The following is a 21,740-nucleotide window of genomic DNA, read 5'->3' on the forward strand; positions in this document are numbered from 1 at the left end:
TATTAATCTATTAAACTCTTCAATGAAAAATACCTCCATGCGGAAATACCCAAAGATGTAAAGTTCGTTAAAAATACATATTTTCGCGTTCTCTAGGTAATTATTTTTTTTACTTTGAAAAATGAACAAATGAATATCGCTGAGAAAAGAATGACTAGCTCGTTGGCCACACGGGGAAAACTCTAGTTTCACCGTTATCATTTTTCAAAAATAAAAAATAAATTAAATGTAAATTTGGCTAGAGACTAAATCTAGGTCTGGAGCCAACTTGGCGTAGTCAGCCGTATTACCTTAATCCGGCCCGCGACGTGGTTTCATCCGGCCCGCAGAAACGTCGGCACAATGTGTTGAAAATCCCTTTCTTAAAAATATGGTTGACAAATGTTCATGTTAGGACCCTCCCTTTTGTCTCTGATTGATTGGTGTTAGACCTTGTACATGTGTACGTTTAGGAAATGGAGAGCCGAAGAAACTACAAGTGAACTCTGAATTTAGAATCTACCAAGAAAAGTGAATGTATCTTTACTTTTTTTTTTTGTGGAACATGATAATAAGCCAACATCTTTGATTTATAAAGAAACGACATTATGAAACAAATATGACGCCGTTCCTGGTTTGAGATGTGAATGAAGATTGTTAAACTACGCGTAGAGATTACAGGTTCAATAGGAACAAAAGAGACAAGAAAATGAGTCGCTGGTAAAGGTAGCTACTCACATTTTAAATAGAGAAATGAAGCCATTTTTCGAATCGTAAAAACGATACCTATAAAATATCCCATTCATTAATATAAGTACTAGAGCCACAGGTTTCTCATAAAATTGTTTCAGGTCGATTTTTATTTCGTTTTTGTACCTTTTCGTTCATGTGGCCCGCGACACCAGTGTCGGAGATTGAAATCACCCACAGGTTGAATAGGGTTGGGCATGACTGTTTTATATTATTACTAAAGTCTACTATATCTGTTTCATTTAATACCAAGTTGATTTTGCCTATATTGTAATAAAAGTTATTCATAAATAGTGTTCACAAAGGGGAAGTTACTCAAGTTATTTCAAGTTTTATAAGTTAAGATCTATTTCACCTACAACGGTTTAGTTGTCTACCAGCAGTTTGGTGCTACAAGTCAACGATCGTCTACAACATGGGCTCGAAGTGTTTTTTTTTGTTTCCATTAACAAAAAAAATGTTTTGAGTGTTAATCAAGTTAAAGAGGTCATTATGATTCAAGTTTAAAATATTAAATGATTCAGTTTAATGAAGCCTATTCTTCTTCTTAATAAGACCTTTTATACTGTTCGTGGGTGGCGTCTGCTACAGGATCGATTAAAAATGCTCGTTGAATGAAAACTTTTCAATAGTCTTCGTCAATGTGACTCTTGCTTCTACTTTCTAACTTCAGGGCACATTTCTGCTAAGTGACCTACCATCGCTCAGTAGACGTTTTTAATTTAAACAATTACTTGAATTAGATGTCTTTCTGAACACTATAATGATATTATCTTCTTATCTTCTTAAGTATTATGCTAGCATTTACAGGATGTAATAAGAATGAGTAAAATATATAATGTCTTAGATTGAACGAACCTGCGAACCCTTTGGGTAATGCTAGTTTTTTATTCATTCAGTCTAATAGTGTGAAAGACATAATTTTCAAACATGTAATTCTTATGCATAATACACTAACTATAATTACGTTTGGCCTTAAAAATATAAATATTACGACATTTCAACACCTTTATTCTAGGTTAGTTGTTCTTTAGTTGTTGATATGCTAATCCTTGTGTAATTTTTTTGTCTCTGATGGGTTCAATATTTTTTTAGTATATCTTTGCTTTTAAAATAAAATCTTTATTATTATTATTATAATTTTGTAAAGTAAAGGTTTGATCCAATGGAGGTATTACATAGCAAAGAATTTTTTTTTTTAATTTCCCTCTGAATGAGATTTATAATCAAGGTTGGAGAGGCTCGTGAAGCCGTATTTGTACTGGGGACTATTTAAAAATGAATAAATAAATAAAAATTGCTGACAGATACCATATTTTATCTTTTCAGTCTATGGTGATTCTAACAGAACTCCAGGACCTCTCGGTGTCAACATGTGAAGATTTGTTGGGGTTTCATCGGGGGAAAATGTATGGCCAGACTAGACCTGCTTGTATTCATAAACTACTTCTATCTAGTCCATTGGGAGGTGCGGTGGCTGAGCGGTAAAGCGCTTGGCTTCCGTACTTAGGTCCCGGGTTCGAATCCTGGTAGAGACTGTGATTTTTAACTTTGGGATATCATGGCGCCTCTGAGTCCACCCAGAACCCCTCCAATATAAGTGTAACCATACATCAGTCACCAGATTCTTTGAAAGTACTCGAGAGGATTTTTGTGTTTAAAACCACCCTCCAGGAGGAATTACAATCAAAAACCACTTTTTCAATATAAAAAAGCTAATTACACACTCAAAATGTTATAAATTAGCCAAAGTTTTTTTTTAGTTTAACCCCCCCCTCCCATCGGGGTTTGATGCTAAAAAATACCTAAAATAAAACAAATTACACATTCAATTAATACTATGAGCGTAGCCAAGCCAAGGGGGTTTTGAGTTTAAACATTCCTTCAGCAGGGTTTGAAGCTAATAAAATACCTCTTCAATATAAAAAAAAAAGCAAACTACACACTCAAAATACTATGAGCGTAGCCAGCGGGGATTGGTGCTAAAAAATGCATCTTCAAGATAAAAAAACAAAACAAATTATACACTCAAAATTTTATGAGCGCAGCCAAGCCAATGGGGGTTTTGAGTTACATATATATTTTTGGCCGGGGTTGGGTGGGAATTCCCACCTCTACGAAAAAAATCCTGGCTACACCCATGTTATAAAAACAATTCACTAAAATAATTAGATACACAATGAAAATACTTTTTTTTTGCTACATCTACATCAATGCTCAATTTTTTTATTTTTTTTTTCAGTTTAGAGAAATGTAAGTTTTCCTTTTTGCGAGCTGTTCAAGTTCCGAAGCCAGCGTTTCTCAAACTGCGTGGCGCCCCCCCCCCCCACCTCATAGGGTGCTGACAAAGTGGGGGAAAAGTTGGTTTAATTTTTATTTTAGTTATAATCAAGATTTAAGTATTAGTCATGTAAAAATGATATTTTTATCAATGCTTAAAATAAAGTATTATATTAAACGAAGTCTTAACTCTTTCTTTCCGAAATTATTTTCCATGTTCCGACGGAATTCTTCATTTTGCTTATCAGTATTTTTTTTTATGATTAAGGTTGAATAACTTTTTTCATTTGTTATCAGAAAGTGTTCTATTTGGTATAGAATTAAAAGAAAATGCATGCTCTTTTTATGTAACAAAAAGTAATGTTTATAAAATCAAACATTAATTTAATTTAATGAGGTCAAATCAACGATGATATCGTCAATTAGGAGAGAAAGAGTTGAAAGCCCAGAAAAGATCCCTCATTGATGACAGGCGCAGATGAAGTAAAGAAACCTTAAACATACCCCTACTTAGCAATTGCTTTTTAACACATTTGTTTAATATTGAAGAGTGAAATCTCGGACGTTTTCCTTCAATAAGTATTATTGAATTTAAAATTATTTTTTTTTTAATAGAAACCTCAGAATTTGCGCTATTCAATTTTAGCTTTATCATCATAGGAATCCTTGGGCCTCTTTTCTTTGCCTCTTTTTTGGGCTTTATATGCCTCTTTAATGGGCCCTCTTGCCTCTTTTGTGGGCTTTTTTTTATATATATAAATATATATATAGATTTTTATTTGTAAGTTCTCATAATTCACAAGTATTAAATCATAAACAATTGAAAAGTGATTAATCTAAAAATATAATAATAGTAATAGTCTACTTAAAGATCTGTAACAATAATGCTAAAGATATAGGATAAAAAAATGTTCTAGTTGTATTCATTTAATATCACTTATTAGCTGATTTCTATGTGGTTACCAGAAGATGAATAAATTCATTTTGAAGCTGAGATGATAGGTATGACTAGTTCTTGGCGTTATCATGATATTAAAAAAAATGAATTGATAGAAATGAAACAAAATTAAATAAAGATCATTGTTTTATAGTCCTACCATGTTGAGGTTTTACATTCATTTTTACATTCTTGAAGCCAAAGATTTTGTATAATTAAATACATTATGCAGGTTAATATTAGTTGCAACACATTTTTGCTACCGATTGATGGTGGAATTTTAAAAAAAACTCGATTTAAAAAATACAGAAACACCACAGAGTTTGAGAGTTATTTTGCCAGTAAAATGGAACCCCGACAAAATAGCGCCGACAAAATAGCGCGAAGAAATAGCGCCGACAAAATAGCGCCGACAAAATAGCGCGAAGAAATAGCGCCGACAAAATAGCGCAGAAAAATATAAAATATATTTCAGTCATTTTGAAAGAAATACTATAGATAAATACTATAGATATCGTAAAATATGAATAGAGCCAATATATTTGTTTTTGTTTTAATGTTATCATTATTTTTCAGTCATTTTGCAGGAAACACTTAAGATATCTTCAAACATAAAACATACAAACAGTAAGCAAAAAATTAACTCAAATGAATAATTCCAAAATATATTGTTTATTTACATTTCAAAAGTATACTTTGACAACAGGCAAAGATACTCGTCACATTTATACACAAACACACACACAAAACTTTCACAAAGTTAAATTGTAGGAAATGTCACGTAGAAATTCCATCACTGCTTGAACGGGGTCACTACATTTCAAAATCCTATTATTCGCAAGTTATGTATTTTAAACATTGGTGAAAAAGAGGAATGATATAAAATTTAAAGTACTCTAGTTCTCTGCAAATATGACGTACTTTCAGATCTATTAATATTGAAAAGATAGAGACATCAACAAGAATGCTGCCCAGGACATTAAATTAAAATAATCCTGTACTTGTATACACATCATCATGCACATCATATATAAGTCCGCGCTATTTTGTCTGGAAATTTCGCGCCATTTTGTCGGCGATATTTTGTCCGCGATATTTGGTCGGGTCACCCGTAAAATAGTCGAATAATTTGTAGAAGTGTAATTATTGTAGACATTTTAATCATTCTAAGGTTATTTGAATTATATTAATATTAAAAATATAGTTTATTTATAAGCCTACATTTCTATGTGATGTTGATGGAAGTTTTTTTTTTTTTTTTTTGGGGGGGGGGGGGGGGGAGGGAAGCACTTTTACCCGAGAGCTTAACAGTTGAGCTCACCTCACCTCATTTCACCTATCCCTTAGATAGAACCTCATTCAATGGTAGGCCCGTCCATTCTTTCATGTTGCAATCGCTTTCTCTGCCTGCCTCTTCCTTTTTTTCCTGGTACTGTTCCTTGAGGAAGGTCTTTGCAAGCCCCGAAGACCTTGTAATATGGCCATAGAGTTTTAGTTTGCGCTTTTTTTTTACACTAGTTATCAGTTCATCGTGGGGTCCAATCGCTGTAGTAACCCTGTCTCTGATCTCTCTATTGTGATGCGGGCCTAACACCTTTCAAATGAAAGTCAACTAAACCTTCCCATGTCATCTCCTTTATTCATAGTGAATGTATATCAAAAAAGGAAAACTAGATTTTTTTTTCATTTTTTGGCTATTCCTTCAGATATGAAGATAATTAAATTACATCTTAGCCCAAACCTCACGCAAGACAGCGGAAGATGACGGTTGGTAGGGTTCAAACCCGGGATCTTTAGGAACGACATTTTAAAAGCACCCAGGTAGCAGATGGTCCTAGAAAGCAATTTCATTAAGTTCACTACCTTGGGCCTCACTATCTCATTAAGTTCACTACCTTGGGCCTCACTATCTCATTAAGTTCACTACCTTGGGCCTCACTATTTCATTAAGTTCACTACCTTCGGCCTAACTATCTCATTAAGTTCACTACCTTGGGCCTCACTATCTCATTAAGTTCACTACCTTGGGCCTCACTATCTCATTAAGTTCACTACCTTGGGCCTCACTATCTCATTAAGTTCACTACCTTGGGCCTCACTATCTCATTAAGTTCACTACCTTGGGCCTCACTATTTCATTAAGTTCACTACCTTGGGCCTCACTATCTCATTAAGTTCACTACCTTGGGCCTCACTATTTCATTAAGTTCACTACCTTGGGCCTCACTATTTCATTAAGTTCACAACCTTGGACCTCACTATTTCATTAAGTTCACTACCTTGGGCCTCACTATTTCATTAAGTTCACTACCTTGGGCCACACTATTTCATTAAGTTCACTACCTTTGGCCTCACTATTTCATTAAGTTCACTACCTTGGGCCTCACTATTTCATTAAGTTCACTACCTTGGGCCTCACTATTTCATTAAGTTCACTACCTTGGGCCTCACTAAGCAATCAATAGAGGCAAGTGAAGATGAGCACAAGTAAGTCCGATGTCTGACACTGGAGCTGTTTGTACACATAGTAAACTGAAGTTGACATCCAGCTGTTTAAACAGAAGAGAGAGAGGAGATATTTCTTTCAATACGCAAGATAACATTCAAACAGTACTGTGTCAACTTAGACTTGAAATTTTTAAGGACATTTTTTTTCTTGTCGATAATTCATCGGCATTTTAGAAAGGAACAGTTTATTTTTAAATGATACATCTCTGTTCCTGGGATGTAACAGTCTGGAACCAACGACATATTGGTATTATATCAAGGAAAATAAGGATTTAAATTGGTATTTTTTTAAAAGTCATAATTATAAAATACAAATACAAATCTAAAATACGAAACAGTTTTGTTTTGATATTTTGTTGCATTGTCCAAACACTTTAACAACAAATTTTCACTGTTAAATCATAGCCAATTTAAAAATCATTTGTAAAATTTAAAACTTACAGCTAGGTCGTGTGCATAGGCGTAGTGAGGGGGGAGGGCGAAACATCCAGAGGGGCACTACGCACAAAGGGGCGTTAAAAGATTTAAAGACAAAAACGATTTTTCTGAAAATGTTCAATTAAAAAAAAATAAAGTCCTGAGAAAATATTTTTTAAAACTAACAAACATTTTCACATAATCTAATTAAGTCTACTTAATTTGTTTCTTGACCTTTTTTGTACATTTAGCGTTTTGGTGATGTTCAGTCTACAGCAGACTCACACCCAATTTATATTAGCTTTCTGGATACAATGCACTGTGTTTATTAACGGATTACGACAAAATGAGTCTAATGCAGGGGTTCTCAACCTGTGGTTCGCGACCCCCCTTGGGGGTCGATTGACGATTTGCCAGGGGTCGCTTAGGGCCTGGGTCGGCAACCTGCGGCTCGCGAGCCACATGCGACTCTTTGGATGTGAACCTGCGGCTCTTTAGTTCCTTACGCAAATATTAATTATTTTATAGAAGCATTTTTTAAAATAGTTCTGAATTGTTTAACGAGGATTAGGCAGCCTTACCCCCCCCCCCCCCCCCCCCCCCAATTACACGCGTCGTCACTGTCGTCAGTCCTTCGGAAACTCTCGAATGACGCCGTCGTCTCGTGTTTCTATGTAGGTGTTAATTCGACGCAAGACGAAACGCATCTTCACCACGTGCTTTGTCTGTGACGTTGTTTCAAGTAAATGAGTTAGAAGCAAATGATCTTCTCAAAGCTAGAAGCAATCAACAAGTAATGCTAATCTGCGGTACCAATAGAAATTGCACAAAAAGGCAAACCCTTTTCAAATAGTGAGTAGGAAGATATTCAACTTTCTTCTGCTTTATCACTTGCTAGTCTTGTGACATAAAAGACTCGGCACAAGTTGTCAGGAATATGTCTTCCCAACGTCGAAAAGAAGATCTGCTAGGATTGCTACTCTCATGATATGACATGGCTCTCATGATAGAGCGAATGCAGTGCAAAAATGCCTTGAAGACAATAAGATCGAGTTAAATAAAATCGTTTAAACAGAAACTCATGAAGCCAGAAGTATGACAGGAAAAAATAAAGGAGCAGCAACGAATCTTCGGAGCAAAATGTCTAAAGCAGTATCGCGATAAAATCAGTGCAACTTTTGACACGAATTACTTCAGTACAGTAATAAAAGAATCAAAGATAAATTTCTTGACAGATCTGAGCAGTTCAAAACCAACAAAACCATTCTAGAATTCCTGGTAAATCCTCTCAACACAAATAGTAATAAAATCCACATTGAGCAATTAGGAATTGATACTGGATCTCTAGAAATGCAATTGATCGATTTAACAAGTAAAGCTTTGTGGGGTGGAAAATTAATTTACAGTCAAAAAGCAAGTTGAAAAGTTGGAGGTCCAGAAATGTATGTACGTTACGCAACAAAAGTGACAACTTTCAAAGAAATGTCTCGAGCTGAGGTACTTAGCCTATATTCGACGCATGGAATAGTCTTCCAGAATGCTACAGTGAAGTGACGTTGGCATTTGAAGTACTGACTATCTTCAGATCGACATATTCGTGCGACCAAGTGTTTTCTTGCATAAATATAACAAAAACTAAAGTAACAAGTCAACTAACAATCGAAAATTTAGAGCCATGTTTGAAACTAAAACAAGTTATGAGCCAAATGTATACAAACTTTCTAAACCTAATTTGTTGTGAAAAACACGTATATATGAATTAATAGATTCGTGTTTTTGTATTATTTATCTCCGTAATTAAAAGATTAATTTTGCGAGTACTATTTATTGTTGGCAAGAAAAAATTTGTGGCTAAATAAAAACTTTAAAATTAGGTAAATTGTAATTTTTGGCTCTTTCATCTCAAAAGGTTGCCGACCCCTGGCCTAAGACCATCAATAATATGGATATTTTTTGTCTATTCTTCTATTGCTTAGTGGGTGGGGGTCGCGGCAGAGTGGGGGAATGTAAAAAAGGGGTCGCCGAGCTTAATGGGTTCGAGTTCGCTAGACTTCAAAAGTATGATTAGGATAGGGAGAGTACGACCGTGTTTTCACAATTTTAAAGGTTTTATAATTATGGTTACAAGAAGAAACCTCTTTTTAGTACAACCTTTCAGTCTTTAAATGTGCCTCCACGATTTTTGTTAGGCATAACAATTCCACTATTAATCTTCAATTTTATTGGCTATTTGAAAAAAAGATTTTACAAAGGGACTAAATGACACTTTTGTTTCTGCTTTGAAATAATAAGAAAGTTAGCTCCCTTTTTCTTTGTTTTCCCTTTCTTTTAGGTATCACGCTTCCAGGACGTTTCTTAAATTAAGATGACGAATTGAGAGAGATGGAGAGAAAGAGAAAAGGGGCAGAGGAAAACAGAAACAATACCAATATTAGAATAAACGTCCTCTTTTTGGGAACCTTCAACTCAAGAAACATAAACAAACTTGGACCTATCCAGATTAGAGCCATGGGATTTATAATAAATATAATTTGAAAGTTATACTTTTTAAAAAATACAATTATCTTAAAACTACATTTGGCTTCCTCAGTTAATAGTCTCAGAGTGGAATTCAAAGGACTATCTTCAAAGACCATCCTCAATTAATAGTCTCAGAGTGGAATTCAAAGGACTATCTTCAAAGACCTTCCTTAGTTAATAGTCTCAGAGTGGAATTCAAAGGACTATCATTGATGTCGTTACGTTATTTGCTTGTGAGAGAGTTATTGCTTGAGTGTGAGAGATCCACAGGGGCCGCCAACTGTGTCGTCTTGTTCTTGGATTAATCGGTGAAATTCTTATAGATATCAATTGCGAGATAGACAATAAAATAAATCAATCAATAACTCAGACAAGGTTTTAAAAGATTGTATTTCAATAACAGTATGTTGCATCATTCATGGAGCTATTTACATATAATGGTAAAAAATGAATATAAGTTGAAGCCGAGTTCATGCAGATATCTTCAATTAATGAAAACCATAACTACTAGCGAGGGCATAATTGTTATATTCCACATGTCATTATAATCAAGGACGCTAGAGATTGTTGCTTGTGATTCCTGTGTGATATCTGATCAATACTGTGTCTCACCATTACTGCCTATTTAGCCTGCCTACGAGTTCCTTGTGTCATACTTTGATACATACAGCGAAAGCATAACCAAGATCAGGGGGATAAAAAACTGACATTAGTCATGGAATCACAGGACTGGATCAAAATCTACTTCATTGACTCTTCCATAAAGCTGCATACTATATCAAGAGCCCCGAACAAGACTATGGCCCAAAAACCCTCCTGTAGAAAAAAAAAATTAAACAGAGAACTGCCTGATCTGGAAACCACTGCGCGGTTCATCTCAGATATAGATTACTGATCTGACACCCCCCTCCCCCCCCAGACATGTAAAATGAGAACGAAGAAGAAGAAGACTTTTCCATAGCGTCTTATTAGTAAAACATGCATTCCATATATATTACAAAATATTACAAAATACTGGACTTTTGTTAGGCGCTTCAGCGCTGTGTCTTATGCAGATAAATCAAACGAAAGGTGAAAGGCCAACTCTATAAGCTAGTCGACGCTGATAGTGAAGGTCGAACAAGAATTTTAATATTTACGAAGGGAACCATCGAATGTCGTCAAACTCAATCTTTACGTTCATAGAAAACTGCCTCTCTCTACAGCCGTCAAAAGTAGTCTGTGTTTATATTTCGCTATTCTTCCCCAAAACCTAGTTTTGTTTTTACTAGTCGCGTCATTGTCTCCAAGTCAAAACTTTCCCTATTCACGAAACAAATAACTAATCCCTAATCGTGCCATAACACATATTAGTCCAATTTTCATATAGTTTAAATACATACAACAAAAGTCCCTTCTCTAAACATTCTTTTAAAATATTTTCAGCATAAAAGACCATTGGATAACGAATTTAGCAGCACGGAGATTGACAGAGAATATGCAAGTCCCGCTGATCACAAAAACAGACATAGGAATTATTGTGTTCCTTTGGTATATACATCTCTTCAGTTTCTCTAAGTAGCTACCAAGTGAAGTCATATAACAAAAGAAATAATATCAGATGTACTGATTGGAAGTCACTGATGAAAACTTTGTTTTAAAATGTTTCTTCCAGATCTGTTCTCCTTGTTTTGTTTTCTTAAGTAGTTTCTGGTTTAGCAGCAACACATCTGTCCTTGTAGCTAGTCACATAAGCCTCGTTGTAAACTTTAGTAGTAAAATATGGTTGGGTGGGGTGTGAGCCAAACCCACCAACTGGAAAGAAGACTTTCTCTGCGGTAGCTGGACTAGCCTGTATCATAGCCTGTCAGAAGTACAAAGAGTTAATATACAATGTCTGCTGTATTGTTAACATACATCAAATTAGAATGGAAAAGAAAAATATTTTAGAGTGTTACAAAAACTAAGAAAATATAATTGATTGCTGTATTTTAGAATATAAGCAGCACTGAAGAGAGCTAAGCAAGAATTTAAGAATTTATCATTCGGTTTGTAGATGACTTTTTAGTATTTAAACATCAAATTTTCTTGGCTAGAGTGATACAGATATAAGATAAATGTTTAACGTTAAATATGTTGATTTGTCACGTTTGTAAGAAGGAAATGTCAAAAGGAAATAATAATGGTAAAAATAATACGATATCAAGAATGATAAAAACAAAATATAAAAATCCCGAAAAAAAAATATTTAGAAAGCTAATCTAAAGGGGAAGAACTCCGTCCTTAAAACTATTTCTAACAATAATGTACAAGCTATTCCCTTTATTGGATATCAAACAAAATAATTAATTACCAATAATTAATTGACTAATCGAGTTTGTTTGTTTTTTTGTCTATTGATTCATGTTTTAATAGATACAATAAATAAGTGTTTAAAGTTGCAACTTGATCGGAGAATGCGTGAGGGAGAAATAACTCCAACGATTATTTAAGGGGACTAAACCCTACAAATGCACAAATTGTAAGACAAATTTACATACGGACAATAAAGATTATTATTATTATTATATATGTGAATATTAAAGGATTAGTTCGTATTAAACAAAATAATGAATGGATTACCAGTAATACATTGTCTAATTGGTTACTTTTTTATTGATTGATGTCTTGTCTATGTCAATGAATAATTATGCGAAGTTTCAGCTTGATCCCAGAATAGGTGTGGAAGAAATAACGTGTACACACTTTTTACCAGACAGACAGATTGACAGAATGAATTGATAATATGTCCTCGGGTGTGTGGGATGTATTTATGTGTCTTAGTTATTTTCAATTCATTTACATTGTACTGTGGGTGGTCTTGAAGTATTTGCATTTTTTATAAATCGACTCAATTTTAGACGTGTCATAACAATCTTTAATTGGCTAATCAAATTTCGGTATAAATAGGTTCACATCTAAAATAAAGTACAATGTACTACACGCTTACCTGAACTTTTCAGTCACAGATTTTAGAAAAATGAAGAAAATAAATGTAAAAGAAAAAAAAACATTGGGGCAATGATGTCAGCTTGAATAGTCACATAGTTGATCCACGATGTCCTCGACCTTTAACCTATTTCACTAACCTTTAAATGTCAAGGAAAACGTTGACTTGTTCATTCTCCTCCGCACTACACGCCCTAAAACAAAAAGGGGAGGGGGGGTTGAATTCTGAAGTTGGGTTATTTACCTTAAATCCGGGTGCTGGGATGTCTCCGTCAGAGATGAAGACAAGAGTGAAAGAGCTATTCTCGGGGATGATGTAACGGTAGTACCTGTCCACCAGCCAGTCCCCGCAAAACTTCACTCCGTACATACACAGGCTGTCTGCTTGGCAGTTCTCGCTTAATTGCACGTCAAAGGCGCTGAGAATGAAAGGTCAAGGTCACAGCATCATTGAAACAAAGTAAGTAGAGAAGTAAAAGGTTAAAGCTTGTACTGGGGGCAGGAGCCAACGGGGTTATGGTGCCGTGTAGCCAACACAGAGACGAGAAGCTTTTGCGATAACCTCCAAAAATACTAATTAGAGATGAGCTGGATCTAAAGACCCTTGGTTAGGCAGATGTGTCTTTTAATACGGATGACGTTATTAGCCTTCATCTTCCCCTATCCCATAGTCTGTTGGACCATTGGGGCACCACACAAGATCTGTTGACCGTCTCTCTCCATTTCTCTCCGTCTTTTGCCTTTGAAAGAATCTCTTCAATGATCGGCAAGTCCATTTATTTTATGTTGTCTTCCCATTGCTTTCTCTGTCTGCTTCTTCTTTTTTTTCCTGATACTGTTCTATTAGGGAAGGTTTTTTGCGAGCCCCGAGGACCTTGTGATATGGCTATGGAGCTTTAGTTTGCGTTTTTTTTCCCCAGTCTCTACTCTCTTCGTTTGTGATGCAATCCTTGTACGTGATACTTAGGATGACGTTATTATGTTGTGTTTTTTTGTCTGCGCTGCTTATGGCAAAATATTTAGGTCACAGCGGGGGCTGCGTAGCCACGGGAGATACTGCATTCTTCATTAATCCTTGGACTTGAAGAAAAGCCTTATTCTTGTATATACTGCATTCCTGATTAATCCTTGGACTTGAAGAAAAGCCTTCTTCTTATATCGTTAATAGTCATTAGTATTCAATCAACTGATTGTCATAAAGAAATGGTTTAGTTTGAGCCTGCTCTAATGGATGTGACTGACAGATACGGCTACATTTCACATTCACTAATTATTCAAAGATTGTACATTTGTAAAAGTGCAAATTTTAACGATGATGCTTGTTGATAGTTTGCACTTCATAAACTCCGATATTGGGGAAGAAAATATTGAAACCTGCCTCTTTATCTGTAACCTATTGATCACTGCACTGGTTTCTCATTGGTGAAAAATCCGGGGCCGCATTAGAATTTATGCAAAAAAAAAAAAAAAAAACGCAAGCAAAATTTAAAAAAAAATACTTTTTAAACAAAAAATAATTATCTTAGATGAAGATCTGCACATTTACAGCCATATATCTCAATATTATAAGATTTATTTTCCTGTTTTTGATACTAAACAAAATTTATTAATTACCAATAATTAATTAATTTATTGGCTTATTTTTTTTTATTGGGTCATGTTTTGTAAGGAGAAATGAATAATTGTGCAAAGTTTTACCTGGATCCGAGACACTATCACACCCAGTGGAGGACAAAAAGGAGGACAAAGCATTACAAAGGAGAACACACACACAAAAAAAAAGAGGACTGGGGTTACACTGTATTTCATGAAACATTTCGTCTCTAAAAGGCTGTAGAACTTGACACTATTTGGTATTTAGTATCCTGGTTCTCAGACACATCTTTTCCCTGTTGTACATCATTAGTGCAAACGTACTCTTGGGACTCCTTGCAAGATTTTTTGTTTTCATATTGTACATTGTGATAAAAGTGTCTCTCACTTGAGGCCGAGGCTGTTTTCATATTGTACATTGTGATAAAAGTGTCTCTCACTTGAGGCCGAGGCTGTTTTCCCCTCTTTTGCACACTGCTTATTATTAATTAGCAAAATCGCCTTTTCAACTTTTATCATAATGTCTCTGAAATTCCAAATAAACGCTAGCAGATCTTGGTGTGTTTTTGAGTGTCTGGTCTCTTTTGAACATTCTTGAAAAAAACGAACGCCTGTTTAAAAAGATGTTTGTCAAACAAGTTGTCACCTTACTGCTGAGACTGTCTCCTGGTTAGTTGGTTCAATTAATACAGTAACTAGGAAGGAATAAAACCGATTGATGGATAATATCCAATTGTAAAAAAGCCGGACATTTTTATACTTTAAACCAATACCTGTCGGATGGAGGCCTCCTTTTGCCGGACGTCTAGTAACCCCACCTACACACACTTACAAAAACACACACGCACACGCCGTCCTCATCTTTAACACTTACATGAACTTGAACTCTATGACGACGGCGTGGGTTTGAGTCTTCAGTTCCAAGAAACACTGGAGATTGTTTGGGTAGCGATTGGAAGAGCCAAAGTTGGGAGACTGCACGTACAGTACTGTCCTGGTGTCCACCACGAAGCTGGACGTGTCCTTACAGAGCTCAGTACTGTTGACTGAAATGGTCGCACTGTTGGCTGGGAATGTCTTGCCGTTGACTTGTGTCGGACTGCTGGTTGTTCTGTTGCCTGGAGTGATCTGGCCACATGAAATCAATTTAGGACGTGAGAGGTTTGTGTAACACAGTTCAAGTTATGTATGCATTATAAAAGATTATCACAGCAATAGGAATGTACCTATAACTTTCTAGGTTCAGATATGTCGTAACGACGAACATGTATTTTGACTTGTTATTGAAAGCAGAAGGTTTGAAACTTTCATTTAGATTGCAACTTAAGAGCAGCATTTTTTTAAGGCTTCAGATTCGATGGCATTTAGGGGTTTTAGTACTTATTACCGAATGCTGAACTATGCCTGATGGCCTAAACTCCAACTTATTTATGTAAAAAAAAGGTCCCCTTTCAGACCATGTAACTACTCTAACATCTTAGAAATAGCTAGAAATCTTTTTTTCGTAATATTTACAGAATAAGCCAATTATCGTATTTGCTTGAAGATCAATTTTCTTTTAGCTTATCTACACAAACCAATTGACCTTGACGCGTACATATCGTGACAACGAAGTCAAATAACTATTTGTTAGCTTGCATTCTATTCAAGGGTTAAATAAAAAAAGCAGAACACTGTTGTACTGGTATTTCGAAAACCGATCTAATGATTTTCTTAAAAATACGGTACGAAAAAAAAATTAACAATTCGTTGGCCACACGGTGAAAACTCTAGTTCTAAATTGTTTTGATTAAAATCATCTTCAAATTAAATTTGGGTTACGTCTTTCTATTTTAAATACGCTTCATCGGAAATTCCCGAACTGGACTCAAAAAATGTTGTTTTTTTTATTTTCAATACCGAGTTGCATAGATAGATGGAGGTGAACCTTTTGCGCACTGCCCTATGTGTAGAAGCTTAAGTCTTGTAAAAATATTTGCTGAACTGTTAATAAAAGAACTTGATTGTTTAAAGCTCACTAGTAAGACCCCTTGCAGTAATGAAGCATTACAAGAAATAATTAGAACAAGAAACTGAGAATTGACTTTTAAAACTCAATTTTACATTACTTGTTGGTTTTATACTGTAAAGCATTTCTTATTCAGAAAAAAGACGAAATTCTAGTTACATCTATTAATGTTAAAGTGAGGCTTGTGTTCATGAAAAGGCTAAATTGTGTATACCGAAACAGATGAACATTTATATATCTCATCTAGTCGAGAGTGACAAACGACACACACTGTAGTTAGAAAGTTAATAAACCGATTTCTATTTTACAGTTAAAATGGTGAGCTCATTTCTGCTTTTTTTTCTTTCCTGGATGTTAAAGCCTATTGAAAGGTTTAAGTCGTAAAGATGTAGGCCCAGACTTGTAGAACAAATGAACAAAGCAAATGTATCCATGTAACAGAAATTGGATTTACCTGTGTTTGATTACTTTGTGCTGTACCGACGGAGCTCGTTATGCATAGGAGGATTATGGTGAATGCAGACGTTGTCATGGTGAATACAGACGTTGTCATAGTCAAGCTCTATGTGCTAGTAGTACAAATAATAAAAAAAAAACAAGAAAAAAACATAAAAAAACACTTTAAAAAAACAAAGCTTATATTAAGTGTATGCAAACGCGACATCAAGCTCTTCAAAATCGACACTATTGGTTAGGAAAAAGTGGCACTGGATAGATCTACATGGAGAGAGAGCATAAAGGAAGGGTCTCGGATTGCAGATGCCATTCACAACAGAAGTAGAAAGAAGGGCGAAAATGCAACAACGCCTGGTGATTACATATGCCCAACCTGTGATCGCAGCTGTGTATCAAGGATTGGCCTCTTTAGTCACACAAGAAGTTGTAAAGGGAAGAAATCATCTCTCCAGACTTAAAATGCCACATAATTAAGTGCATTGTATCAATTAGTTTTGATCAGTCATGTAATGGTATGTATGACTAACCTAGACAAATAAATATGTGTGATAGAAATATTGTTACCAATAAGCACAGCTCTGTTCGAGTCGGGACTCAAACTCGAGTTTCCTGATATGTAGCCAAACGGCCACTGAGCCTCATATCCCACATAAATATATGTGGCATAGGTAAGAATAAGAAATTCATTACAATTCTAATTATTATATTGTTGTAGACGGTCGTTGACGTGTAGCACCAAACTGCTGGTATGCAACTAAACCGCTGTAGTATGATATATAAGTTGTAAAACTTGAAATAACTTCAATAGCTTCGTGTGAACAATACTAAATATAACTTTTATTATAATATAGAGAGACTCAAGTTGATATGAGATATAATAAATGTACTAGACTTAAAAAAAATATAATTGATTTTAACAAAATCTAACTCACTACAATAACACAACCTTTCAGTCTCACGTTTTGGGGTTTTCTGTCCTAAGACCGCTGACGACAATGTCACCTATCTTCCATCATTCAGAACCAATCGCCAACATTTTCTTACAGTCACCATAGAAACACACACACACACTCCAAAACACATATAGGCCTATATATATAAATGGCGTGTGCATATTGAAACAACTACACAGCTAAGAAGTTGATGTGCTGTCCTGATTTAGAACTGCTACGGATCTAATTACAACCATTTTTCCCCTATTCGAATTCGATATTCAATACACCGTGTTTATATACGTCCTGCTTACAGTCAACACACACACTCACACACACAACACACACACACACATGCTTATCTCACTACAGTCTCAGTGGGAAACATTACTGACGCTGCACATGACCTGCAAACTGAATAACAAATAGCGAAAAAAAAACAACTTCTATATGGAGAATTGTGTAGAAACAATGTCTTCCTATTTTGTGATCATATATCTATTGTAAGGTATGTGGTTTAATCCTCCCTTGGCTTACTATCAAGGGGCTTGAGCTCAAACCCCGACTCGAGCTGTTTGCTGAGCGCCAAAAGGTGCTTCTCCAAGATAGTCCCCCGCCCCCTCCCCACAGGTCAACAAAAGAGATGGAACCATAGCGCTCTGTTCCCCCTATTGTACCTATAGCATGAATGATACATTATACAAAAGTAATATTTACAAAAAATGAATAAGCAGTAAAAAAAAACAAAAAAAAACAACTATTATACAAAATACAAATATAATGTATAAAACAAGAAAAAATGAGACACAAGACTAACATAGAAGAGAACGCAAGAGATAATAATTAAATTTATAAAAATTACTAAAAAAAAACAACAAAAAAAACAAAACAACAGCAACAACAACAAAAAACAAATCTTATTTAAGGGGAAGAACTCTACATTTACATCCGTATATCTCAATATTGTAACATTTATTTCCCCTTTTTGAAATCAAACAAAATCAATTAATTTCCAATATTAAATTAACTTATTAGTTGTTGTTTTTTTAATTCATGTCTTGCTACGAATAATGAATAATTGTGAAAAGTTTCGAATTGATCCGAGAATGGGTCTAGGGGGAATAACGTGTTCAAAATGTGTACCTGACAGGCAGAGAGAGCTAAGTTTTGTTTTTAAATTTATATCTAGAACTAAAAAAATGAAGAAACAGTATAACATTTGAAAACTCACTGCATCAGACGTTGAATATTATATGGCTCCTCTGTCCAGAAGATTCGCTTGTTTCGGTTGAATATATTTCTCAATATAAACGTAGTGACCACAAAACTAAAAAAACGGCAATATTGTGATAAGTTGTGTGATACTAGTTTACTGCTTGGCAGGTAACACATCTCAATACATTTTACTGGTATTACATTAAATATTACATCTATACAGATTTATGTACAAAGTCAAAATAGGTTTATATACACACATTATTAATATAAACAAAACAAGCAAAATAAAAAAAACAACTCACTAATATGATATACGCTAGGAAAAGAAATGCACATTTACAGCCATCTATTTCAATGTTGTAAGATTTATTGCCCTTTTTATATATGAAACAAAATTAATTTATTGGTTAATTTTTTTGTTAGGGTTAGGGTTAATCAAACAAAGTCTCAACTTGATCCGAGACTAGGAAATGTTCAAGATTTGTAATCAGACAGACGGAGTGAGTTGATAGAGGCTTAGTATCAGTCATAATACCGATCATCAATAGACCATCTAATCAATCTAATCTGTACATTTAAAGATTTTAATATGCATGTATATTATGTAATAAATTTAAACATTCAGTATAAGATTAATGTATACAAACATCTTACCTAGGTGTCTAGTTTCTGTTTATGTCCCACTAGTAACAGATAAAACACATCTCATGTCAGTGAAGTACGCTGACTCTCTAGTGAACAGACTGTATGTTGACCTTGTCACTAGTATCGCTTGGTGTAGGTAGCCAATAGCTAGAAGCACTCTCCGCTGACTGTCTGGTTAGTCATTCCTTATGTCAACATGTTGACATCTCAAACTGTCTTGTGTCGCCCTGGGTAATACTCCAAATTAACCTTCTCCCTAATCGCACGGGAAATGCTGTAGGTAAACTATCAATCTTTGACGAGAAGACGCTTACCTTTACATTAAATAAGAAGACTTCTAGTCGAAAACAGCACCACCAAGAATTACGTCAAACACACACACAGTATAAGAAATAATCTACTGAATATCTTCAACGTTAGAAGGATTAAGAAGTAACAACTAGTGGGGTGCCAGGGGTCCATTTTTTACAATACCTCTATTCAGGTTGCAAATTCTTCATGGGATAAAAGAAACCTAGACACGGATCTCAAAAACGGATCGAAAGATTTTCTTAAAAATTAAGCAATTTATGTATATCTTTGGGAAAAAACAACAACTAGCCAATCGGCCTCACTTGGAAATCTTTGGATTGACCGTCATAATTTTCCGAAATATAATCTTCTTAAAATTAAACTTAGTCTGCAGACCTAGACAATCTATATCTTGAATACACATGTTATAAATTTATTAAAGAGTTAAATACATAAACAGACGTTGAGGAACCATAGACTTATATATATAATATGTGAGGAACATTTTGCGCGTCGTCCTCTAAGTCTGGACCTATTGGCCTATAACCAATTTAGAATCTGCTACACTGTTTATCAACATCCAGTATTCTAGTCTAGGCTAGTGTCTTTTAATGTTGCCATGCCTGGACCTGCATCTCCGAATTAGAATGTTAAATTCTGTGTGTGTAGAGCTATACATGCGCTTAACCGAGATCAGGGTGCGCGGTGTCTGAGTGGCTAAGCGCTTGGTTTCCAAACCTGGGTTCATGGGATCGAATCTCGGTGAAGACTGTGGGATTTTGAAATCCAGGATTTTTAGGGCGCCCCTGAGTCCACCTCTAATGAGCACCTGGGGAAAGTAAAGGCGGTTGGTCCATTGTGCTGGTCACGTTACACCCTGTTTGTTAACCGTTGGCCAAAGAAACAGATGACCTTATCATCTGCCCCATAGATCACAAAGTCTGAAAGCGGAACTGTATTTACTTTTACTTCACCGAGACCAATCATTATATAAGGCCTGAACACTGAAATGCAACGTCACAACCTGTTAGACCAATAGCCCGTTGCGACGTTGCAGGTCTGTACGACATGGCAACAAGCTATTGCTCTAAACTGCCCACATGTTATGACGTTGCAAGTCAGTATTGAGGCCTTCTTTAACGAATGGCTTCGGCCTAACCAAGATTTTTTTTTCGGGGGAAAAGGAAATTTCGGCAAGTAAAAACTATTCCATTTTTTGTTATCTATCATTCAAAGTAATGGCTCTTACTAAATGTCATATGTGTACATGACCTACAAACTGAAGTCACCTTTGTTAGTACTGAACAGAGCGTATCTGATAAAAAAAACTCTCTGGAGAATTGAGTATATATATACAACATGCTTTAACTAACATAGAAGAGAGCACTTGGCCGCAGGCAGCTTCCGAGCGAGACAGCTGGCCATTTCTTACACACTTGAGACCAACAGTAAATCCATTGCTGAGGACAGGCCTAAACAACAAAAAGAGAACCTCAATCAACCAACGTACAAGGGTTACGTCTGCACTGACTGTGTAGCCACGGGAAATATTGCACTACTTCATCTTCGGACTTGAAGTCCAGCTTATTATTATATAACAGCCGACTTGTCCAAACTGTCGTGCTTGATGTTGTGTCTTAAGGGAAAAAAACTTGAGCACGTGGAATGTTTCGTTTTGCAAAGCGCACAATGAATACCAGTAAGAAATAACTAGTCGACCCGCGGCGTAGCATACGCCGCTATTTGCCGGAAGTCGTTATGTAGGCAGCGTATTGTCGAGCAGAGCGTATGACTGTGCTTCCGTGAATAAGAACAACGGACAGAGCGTCGCCATAGTTACCCCAATGTTCGCAAACAAAGCTTACAGCCATCTTGCGAAGTTCGAGAGCAACAGTTTCGTCGATGACATTTTCCCAGAACTATGCGACTGATGGAAATACAAATTACCTGATGGGGTAAAAGCAAAACAAAGCTACAGAAGAAGGATGCAACTATTTTAATGACACCAGATATTGACGTGTATAAAAAGAAATACATAAATGTAGTCAAGTCTTACATTTTCTACCCCCCCCCCCTTCTTTTTTTTCTGAGCCTTGCTCTCTGTCGCCGCGAAAGTTACGTGGTGTAATTCTAGTCTTATTTGCAGAAATAAAAGAGTTGTCTTTCCATGACTTTTTCATGGTGCTAATGGAAAAACTATTTATCTTTTGTTTAATGGCTTTTTATTTTGTTGTTAGTA

At 35.5% G+C, this 21,740-nt stretch overlaps 1 protein-coding gene across 4 annotated transcripts; it reads right to left on the reverse strand.

The window, feature by feature from the left end:
- Positions 1-9,766: 9,766 nt before the first annotated feature.
- Positions 9,767-19,515, reverse strand: LOC106070292 (uncharacterized). 4 transcript variants are annotated; one of them, XM_056007203.1, is made up of 6 exons: positions 19,220-19,515; positions 18,579-18,674; positions 16,414-16,528; positions 14,826-15,079; positions 12,603-12,777; positions 9,767-11,234 (listed from the first exon to the last, which is right to left on the reverse strand). In XM_056007203.1, exons 3-6 carry the CDS (start codon positions 16,510-16,512, stop codon positions 11,070-11,072), a joined length of 693 nt encoding a protein of 230 aa, XP_055863178.1. In that variant the 5' UTR covers positions 16,513-16,528; positions 18,579-18,674; positions 19,220-19,515; the 3' UTR covers positions 9,767-11,069. The 4 variants fall into 4 exon arrangements, with proteins under 4 accessions (XP_055863178.1, XP_013085600.2, XP_055863179.1 ...); XM_013230146.2 differs by lacking the exon at positions 18,579-18,674; XM_056007204.1 differs by lacking the exons at positions 18,579-18,674; positions 19,220-19,515 and adding an exon at positions 17,362-17,743.
- Positions 19,516-21,740: the final 2,225 nt, after the last annotated feature.

Source organism: Biomphalaria glabrata, chromosome 12, assembly GCF_947242115.1.
Source record: "Biomphalaria glabrata chromosome 12, xgBioGlab47.1, whole genome shotgun sequence".
Classification (NCBI taxonomy): Eukaryota; Metazoa; Mollusca; class Gastropoda; family Planorbidae; genus Biomphalaria; species Biomphalaria glabrata.

What these genes read in the sequence shown, in the direction of transcription:
- LOC106070292 (XM_013230146.2), bottom strand. Translation starts at nt 16,512, where the DNA reads ATGACAACGTCTGTATTCACCATGACAACGTCTGCATTCACCATAATC. An exon ending in CACAAAGTAATCAAACACAG is followed by an intron (nt 15,080 to 16,413) that starts GTAAATCCAATT and finishes TCATGTGGCCAG; the next exon opens with ATCACTCCAGGCAACAGAAC. An exon ending in TCCCAGCACCCGGATTTAAG is followed by an intron (nt 11,235 to 12,602) that starts GTAAATAACCCA and finishes TACTTCTGACAG; the next exon opens with GCTATGATACAGGCTAGTCC.